The sequence below is a fragment of the Amblyomma mixtum genome, chromosome 5 (assembly GCF_055824585.1).
Source record: "Amblyomma mixtum isolate Tamu chromosome 5, ASM5582458v1, whole genome shotgun sequence".
Classification (NCBI taxonomy): domain Eukaryota; kingdom Metazoa; phylum Arthropoda; class Arachnida; order Ixodida; family Ixodidae; genus Amblyomma; species Amblyomma mixtum.
The window spans coordinates 195,316,240-195,325,111 of NC_143016.1; the positions used below are offsets into that span (position 1 = coordinate 195,316,240).

The 8,872-nt window shown below is 49.1% G+C and overlaps 1 protein-coding gene across 2 annotated transcripts in view; it reads left to right on the forward strand.

Moving 5' to 3' along the window:
* Positions 1 to 8,256, forward strand: part of ScsbetaA (Succinyl-coenzyme A synthetase beta subunit, ADP-forming) — a 34,511-nt gene extending 26,255 nt beyond the window's left edge. The window contains exons 9-10 of one of the 2 annotated variants that reach the window (XM_089546586.1): positions 3,948 to 4,036; positions 7,930 to 8,256. In XM_089546586.1, coding sequence (XP_089402712.1) covers positions 3,948 to 4,036; positions 7,930 to 8,004 — 164 coding nt within the window. In that variant the 3' untranslated portion in view covers positions 8,005 to 8,256. The remainder of the gene's footprint in view (positions 1 to 3,947; positions 4,037 to 7,929) is intronic. The other variant, XM_089546587.1, reaches the window with a different exon arrangement.
* Positions 8,257 to 8,872: the final 616 nt, after the last annotated feature.

Below are 8,872 nucleotides of genomic sequence, written 5' to 3' on the forward strand. Positions count from 1 at the left end.
TTGAGCTCTTCATTAACCCGCAGTTTCACCAATCGCCGCTCAACGACGTGCTTCCTGTGGCCCAGCTTGAAAGTGCCGAAGATTCCTTGATTGAGCGGCTGCAAAACCGCTGTCGTGTTGGGCGGCAGGAAACAAAGGTTCTTGAGCAAGGTGCCACAGTGGTGCACAGAACAGTTATCGAGGAGGAGGCAAATTTTTCACCCGCTCGTTGCCAGTTCCTCGTCCCAGTCAAGCAGCCAGGCCTCGAACCACGCCCTAGTCATCCAGGCCTTGGAGTTGTACATGACCGGGAGCGAGGTGCACCCTCGCAGGCACATAGGAGATTTGAACTTGCCAATGACAAGTGGTCGGAGCTTCGATCATCCGTCCATGTTTGTCGTGAGAAGAACGGTTACACAGGCCTTGTTCAGTTCACTGCCGCGACACTTCTCGCTTATTAGCGCCAAAGTTCTGCTTGGCAGCAACTGCCAAAACAAGGCAGTCTTGGCAGTGTTAAAAATGTTGCGTAGCTCGTATTTCTCTCATCTTGCACCCACTTCTCAGCGCTTTTTGCGTCCACTGCTTGGCTCTCACCTGCAACCACCTTTCCGGAGATGGAGTAGTGGTCCTTGAAGCGCTGAAGCCAACCACTGCCCGCTGTAAACCCCTCGACATCCAGGATGCAGGTGAAATCTTTTGCCTTTTGTTGGGGCCAGAGACAGGCAGATCCAAGAACCACTGGTGCAGCGCCTTCTGTACTTGTTTGTAAGCATCGCCTCTGATGGCCGACTTGTTTTTCAAGATGTTTCTCGGAATCTTGAAATGCACGGCAACATGAGCCTTTTTTTTTCGCCGTGCCCAACGCGGCGAATCATCTCCAGTTTGTCAGAAAGCAGCAGGGCATGCCGCTGCTTCGTCATCATCTTGCAGGATGTAGCGCCGGAATGTGTTGGCAGCAACGTAGAGACGACCAGAATCGAGCAGCGCGACTTGCAAACGTGAACGAAGAAAGCTAAGAAGGCATGGGAAAGCATTGCGGGGCCACACATGCGCAGTGGAGGGGAGCCCCTCCTGGAAGCTACTGCAGAAAGAGCCTCCCATTGCCCTGCATTTCACAGAAGCGCGGCACGGGGACAGCCGCCTGAAGACAACCTTCATGACCTGGAACCGGCGCAGTAGCGCGTTGGCAGTTTTTTGGTGACCAATTGAACGTGCTGTGAGTATTGCGACCCGGCAATGGCTGCCCAGAAAGACTGGGTGCGGGCACAGAGGTGCGTTGGCGGGCGTTTGGCGAGCGATTGCGCACGCTGGGAGTTCGCTATATCCAATGTTTAGTTCGTTATAAAAAATGCATTTTACATGGATAATGATATCACAAGTTCGAGTGTCCGTTATAAGGAATAATTTGCTCTATCCCAGTTCATTATATTCGGGCTTGACTGTAGCAGCCTCGAACCAACGACAACCATGCGTGGCGTCCGGATGGGGTTAAATACCTTTGGTGAGATGCTGGCGCATGGGCAGCAGGGCATGCATGACGAATGCAATAAGCCGCGAGCAGATGCCGCGATATGATACGACACTCTTCCTCCCCTTCACAGTTCTAAAAACAAGCATATCATCAAACGATCAGGTGGACGCTGCTCCCTGGTGCTCTTGCGTAGTGGAGCTGCTTGCTGTAGACCAGGGTGGCTCAGCTGATTGTCCTGTATCGGGTGAATGAGGCACCACGTCCAATGCATGCGGAAGTTCCACGTCTGGGTTAACGTTCGATCGTGCACTTGATGCGGTGCCGGATCGGCACAGATAGTCCGGGTGCACAAACCGCACTCTGTCTATCACACGCACCAAGTACGTTGACGGTGACTTCACTCGGGTAACTTTTCCAGGCCAGCATTTCACCAGATTGTCACGCACAGGGCGAACCCACACCCGATCACCAACAGCAAGCACTCAGTGCGCACCTCTGCGTTTATCAGCGGATGTTTCAATTTTGTCCGCACTCAGTGCCTCCGCTGCATTCCACCCCAGTAACGATAGGCAAGTCTGCAGTTTCGTTCACAGAATTAACTCAACGGGTGTTCTTCCCGTGAAAGTATGAGGTGTGGTTCGGTAAGGGAAGATGAAGTTATCAATTCTGTGCTGCAGTGACCTAGAAGTGCCTCTTTCTGTGTCTTCCAGCAGCTGCTCAAGCAAGGCTTTCTTGTCTGTTTGCACCGCACACTCTGCCGCTCCATTGACTGAGGACGGTAGGGTGGCGTGAGCGTGTGCTTAACTCCATCTGATTTAAGAAAATCTTGGAATTCAGCTGCTCGAAACTGCGGACCGTTATGGGTTACTACTTCCACAGGCGGTCCATGTGACACAAACCACAAACGAACAGTCTACCACTACCATTTTAGCGGCACTTGTCGCTATCATTACCTTGACCTCCAACCATTTGGAATAAGCATCAGTCGCAAGGAACAGTGTCCCTTTGTCTTCTGCGAAGTCCAAGTGTACTCGTTCCCATGGGTTTTCACACAGTTTCCAGGGTGTCAAAGATACGGGCTGTGCAGAGGAGAGAATTGACTGGCATATCTGACAATTCCGCACAATTCTCTCGAGAGTGTCATCAATGCCAGGCCACCATACTATGGATCTCGCTACTGATTTCATTCTAGAAATGCCCAGACGTTGCTCATGCAACAAACCCAGCACAAGGTTGTGCAACGACTCGGGAATGACCACTCTGTTTGTCCATACAAGGCATCCGTCGTCTATACTCAGCTGATCAGACACAGTTTTTGCCCAGCCATGATGTATCATTTCCCGAACAGTGCTGAGTAGTTTATCTCGCCTTGTTTCTCGTTCCACATCCTTTGCCATCGATGGTAACTCGTTCAAAGACGAAAAATGAAAGATTTCCTCACACCATTCACCAGTGTCTGGTAGTGGCAAGCGAGACAATGCGTTCGCACAACTGATAGCAGATCCCGGTTTATGTTTTATCTGGTAGCGATAGTTGGCCAAACATGCGAGCCAACGATGGGCTCTTGCAGTAGCTACAGCACTGTCCTCTCTTTTTGGATCAGAAAGAGTAGTGAGCACCCAAAACTGTGTACAGCAGGCGTGAAGCTCAGAAAAGCGAAACCAAAACTGTGCAGTCTGACTGATTTCAAGACTGGGCCATGCATCTGTCGTCATGCCTGGCATTGTCGTCATGGTGCACGGATGACTCTGCAGCATAGGATGCAGGTTTGAACGGGGCTATTTCGTCGATCACTATTGCTGCACCAGTCATACCTGGATGCAGCCTCCCTTTTGGAGCCCGTTTGAATTAACCGGTGCAAGACCAGTAATGTCCGAATTAGCCAGCGTATGGCACCATAGAATTACATGGTGGTTGGCCAGGACTACTAGCAGTTCTAATTATCCGGATTTCTAAGTTACTGCACATCGGATTGCGAGCTTTTACTATTATACGACAGCTTGCGAAGGTTGCTGTTCATTGTTGTCCGTGCCGGTGACGGCTGCCATGACTGCCTCGTTGCCATGATTGCAAGACTGCACCGGTGGGAGCTTCCCATGCCTCCGCATCGCTGGCATTCCGAAAGCAATTCTTGCGGGAAATCCAAGGAGCATGCAGACAGCTGGCAAGAGAAAACCACGCTGGCAACGCCCATGCACTGCACCGGCTGATGTGGGAGCACCCACAGCACGTGTGGCCAAGGCCCTTGGGATGCGTGAAAGAAGCAGGGGTGCACTTTAACCATGGTTTTGCTGGTGCAGCTGTAGCATTTTCATTGTTTTGTTTGTGTCATGTTTGACACTCAGTGGCCAGATTTAATTGTTGTAGCCGATAATGTTGGTGCTATGACAGCACTGCTTAAACGGTTTATTTTGCCATAGAACGCCTGGTAGAGCTGATGGTGTCGCCACTGTTCTATGTCTGATAGTATATTGTTACGAGTGGGGTGTGTGTGCAGGCACCCAGGTGGACGAGGCCAAGGCCCTGATCGCCACCAGCAAGCTCAAGATCCTGGCCTGTGACAACCTCGACGAGGCTGCTAAGATGGCAAGTGCCTCTTGAAGAAAGCTGCTGGCCAACTCATTCTGGTCGCGGTTAGGGATTTGTGTCCAGCCATTTACCAAGGCCATATCAGTTTTTGAAATTTCCAAAATGCAATTGCTTCTGTGCTGCGGCTCAGCAAATTTTGGCCATCTCGCACCTACAGTTGCGTGCCATCAAAGTGCATGTGTCCTTGGTGCGTGCAAAAGAACACATCACTATGTAATGTACATGGCACATGTCGCATGGCCTTTTCTGTCCTGCTGCTCCAGCCCACTCGGAGGAGACAGTGACTCATGCGTCACATAGGGCTGTGTGCTGCGGGTGCCAAGGACATGCTTTTTGAGGCTTGCGTCATTGGGGTTAAGGTCACCAAAATGTGTTGAGCCACAGCACCAAGGTTAGTTGCACTTCCGGTATTTTAAAAGCTGGTATGGCTATTCGGTACTCACCTGTGGGGCAGAAACGTGGAGGCTAACAACGAGGGACCAGCTTAAGAGCTATGGAAAGAAAAGTGATGGGTGTAACGTTAAGGGATCGGAAGAGGGCGGAGTGGGTGAGGGAACAAACGCGGGTTAATGACATCGTAGTTGAAATCAAGAGGAAGAAATGTGCTTGGGCAGGGCATGTAATGCGAAGGCAAGAGAACCGCTGGTCCTTAAGGGTAACGGAGTGGATTCCAAGAGAAAGCAAACGTAGCAGGGGACGGCAGAAAGTTAGGTGGGCGGATGAGATTAAGAAGTTTGCGGGGATACAGTGGCGGCAACTGACAAAGGACAGGGTTATTTGGAGAGACATGGGAGAGGCCTTTGCCCTGCAGTGGGCGTAGTCAGGCTGATGATGATGACAAATCGCGAGTTGGAACTAGGTGCAAGACTGTAATAGTTAAATAGTAAAGCTATCAGAAATTAGTTAATCAGCTTACTAGAGCATGACTCACCTGTTTTCCCATGTCTGCCGACACTAGTACTGCTATGCTGCAGAAGTATAGACGACTTACAGTGCTGTCTCATGAGGGCTGCCACATCTTTGGTCACGTGATCATGCCACCATTGAACGCCTCCTGACTGCTCGACGCCTGCATCATCGTGACGGCTGCTGCATTTGGTGGTTCTGTTCCGACAGCCAGTGTGTCGGCTGATATGGTTCTAAAAAAGTGGGAAGACGACACTAGGGTTTGGCCAAAGCCTAGTCATCCACGCCTAGTCGTCTGCGTGTCATATACACAGATATGGTTAGAAAACAGTATAAATCGACCCTGTCTTCATACCATAAGTGTATGCATGCTTACATATGCTAAACGCAAGCATTTTGCGGGGTTTTATGCCATTTGTCACATTCATACAGTTAGTTATGTGTATGCAGGGGCGCAATGGTAAGTACGGCCTAGTGACGCCATCTGGTTGTTAGAACGGGAAGCATTTTTGTCAACAAACCGACGCTCCTCTTTAGGACTAGAAGTGGCAGAATTGCAGAATCGTCACTCTAGATAAAAAATAAAGCAAATTTATCACTCATATGTTCTGCTATAGCCGAGATGAGACGAAGCGAAAGCCCATAGACCATTTATGGCTAGTGAACCTACTGAAAATGGCAGTAACAACAACGAATTCAGTCCAAGGCGAGAGGTCCTGCTTCAAAGGGCACCGCCATTTTGGAAAATATGTTTTAGAGCATGCAAGAGTCACGCACAATAAACTCGGGAAATAGCGACTGGCGCATGCACATTTTAACTGTTTCCTTACCACGGGGAAATTGGCTGTTTTTGTATGGTTTAGTTACGAATTCTTTGTGCAACAGCTACTAAATGTACAGTGCCATGCGGTACATAAAAGTGAAGCTAAATGAACGTGCTTGCAAGCAGTATTTATTTTTAAGAAATACAAAAAAATTGATTTACATAAAAAATATTCATGAACAAAAAAACAAAAAAATGCAAAAAGTTTGAGTAAGGAGTAATATCCCTGGCAAAAAATTTTTTACCGAAATTCCAAAATATACAAATTGTGGGTATATCAATAGGCAACATTTCTTTATAAAATGATACCCATACACTCAGTACTCTTTGAGTTAGGAAAAATTACAAGACGCATAGTGAAATATTCAAGTTCTTGATTGGTCCTACTTAAATTTTTTTTTTCAAGGAAAAGATTAACTTATAGCACAATACTATATACCAAAATGCGCGTGTTAAATGCACAGTACAAAAGAACATTACGAAAGAAATACAGTAATAACAAAATGGGTAATAAAAATTAGCAATCACAAATAATTAATGAAATTAGAGCTCCCGGCTCATCGGCTGCGCCTTCCTCATCTGAGCTGAACTCCGACGACGCGACATCGATGTCTGAGTCATCTGTGCTCGATGAGTCTAAAAGATCACTTGCCGGGTCGTCAGGATCGAGCAAAACTGCGATCTTTCGAGCGCGCGCGGTTTTGGATGTCGACGCCATCACTCCGCTCAAGTGCGCGTCAACCTTCGCACCCGCGCGCCCTTTAAAAATCGCCGCCACGCGGTAAAAATGTGAACCGTGCAGAAACGGAAACTCTACTTTGTATACAATCACCGAGATGGCGCCACAAGTCCAGGGCGCAGTGGTATTTTTAAAATTCGTGCTCAAAAACTTCGCTCGCCGGCGATCGACGCCTAGTGCCGTGGTAAGGAAAGAGTTAAAGCACGCTGTCCTGTTTGCCCCTATGCCTGTTTTGTACTGGCACTACATTCCACAGCATCAGAGCATTGCCTGTGCACTCATCGCAGCTTTGGTTGCGCTGCGAGGAACCACTGGGATGGAGTATAGCTCTCGCCCCACTCATGGACTGAGATCAGAGTGCATTAAGACTAAACCAGGACCAATTGCCAATTATTATAACTTTAAAACAATACATTTCATCTGAGCTGCCGTATTGAATTTTCTGTGGTGGATTTTAACGTGCTGTAACTTCTGTTTAAATAGGCCTAAAACATCCATTTTATCTTATTGCACTCCTTAGACATTCTAGGTCAAGTCTGTTCGCTAAGCTTCACAGTAGCCTTTACCGTTGGAAAATTAAATTACCTGCGTGTTTCAAAGAACAATATTTTGAAAACAACTTGTTTGACAGGAAAAGTATGTGCATATTTGAAATCAGCTTATTGAAGTGTATAAACTGGACAGGTTTCATGAATATCTCTCAATAAATAAGACAAATAGTTCTAAGAGGGCTGGTGGCTGCACTGAAGTCTCGGTACACTTATGTGAACAAGGCAGTGAAACCGGGCTTTGGCGAACAGTTCCAGCTACAGAAGTTTTGTTTGATTTGTGAGGACTGACCAGCAGTGCTTGTGTGCACCTGTAAGGAGCCATCGTCTTCCATTGTCCTTGCAAGAAGTGGGAGCCATGCTGTGGCTTAAGTCTGCAGCTGATTCGTGGCAGTGCGGTACGGCTGGCTGTGTCAGTTCGGCCAAGGCAAGAAATGGCTTTTGACCGAAGTGATCCTTGAAAGTTACTACCATTCGTAAGGAGATGCAGCACAAAGCACGTGAGACATTCATGCCTGCTGTCAAGTCTAGACTAGACAGACTGTACTTAATGATTTTCATTCTTACCTCTTTGCGTTTCATACTGCGCAGTCAGCATGACCATTGACCATCTATGCAAGCCAGGTTTACTTTGTTGCCAGCATGTCCACCCACAGGGGCTGTGCTGCTGCAGTGCCACCTTTGCCTGTCCAAGCGAGCAATTGATGTCCGTGGACCGAGCGTACACGAGTGCAGTTCACTTAATCATTGACTGCCAGTGAAATTGCTTCACTTGCTCGATGTGCCCTGCCAATCATAGCAGTGTTGGTGGCCTAGATTGGAGCCCACCACAACAGTATACCTGACAGCTCTGTTTGTTCACTTTCTCCCATAGGTGGTGCGCCTGTCTACCATCGTGGGCCTCGCACGGTCAGCCTCAGTGGACGTGAAGTTTGAGCTGCCGCTGTAGCCCCTGAGGGGGCACCACTCACCTTCCCTAATTTATATGTAATGTCCTGGCCTACGTCATGCCAAAAGCAGGGGGGGGGCTGCACGGCAGGCTTTAGGCAGGGTTTGTGTAAAGAGCAGACTGCTTCGGTGTGCCCATTTCCTGGCGGCTGACGCTGCTTGTCTGCTTCATCACATGCACCTGCAACTGGTGTTGGTGCATTATAGTTGCTTGCAGTTGCACTGACCAGCTTTAATAAATTGTCCACCCCGACTGGTCACATTGTCAATCATCTTGGATCAGGTGTGCCTGCTGTCCACTGCAGTGGTGCACAGTTCGTGCATGGCCGACTGGAGAGTGCAGATGACTGTCAGGTTTCTGCAGTGTGTTGAAAAGGTGCCACTGGCAGGGCCCTCGTTCGCCATCTGTGCAGGCACTTCCACCAACAGAAGGCAGAAAGCCTATCTGCCACATGCAGGCACAGATGGTTTTCAGTCGGGGCCCCAGAAGCGGCAGACAACAGGTTGCTCACTACATCCATGGGTCATACCAGGTGTCCGAGTTGCATGACGTAGTAGCACTTTCAGGAGACTGGCACGAGTACTTCCCCTGGGACGGAGACACAACCTTTGGCATACCGTGTTGCCATTACCGGCAGCCCGCATGCCCGCAGTGCACATGTTCAGATCGCCTTGAGGATGCCGCATTGCGCCAGGCAACTGGCAGCTGCACGGACGGGACCAATCAGAGCGTGCGCACTGGCGGTGGGTGGGCTCCCAGTAAAAGAAACGGCTGTAGACAGTCACGCGTGGATGAGAGGAAGGTTCAGCAGTAGCTGCTGGGTTCATTCTCGGCGGTCTCTCAAGCATTGGCACTAAAGTCCAGCAGC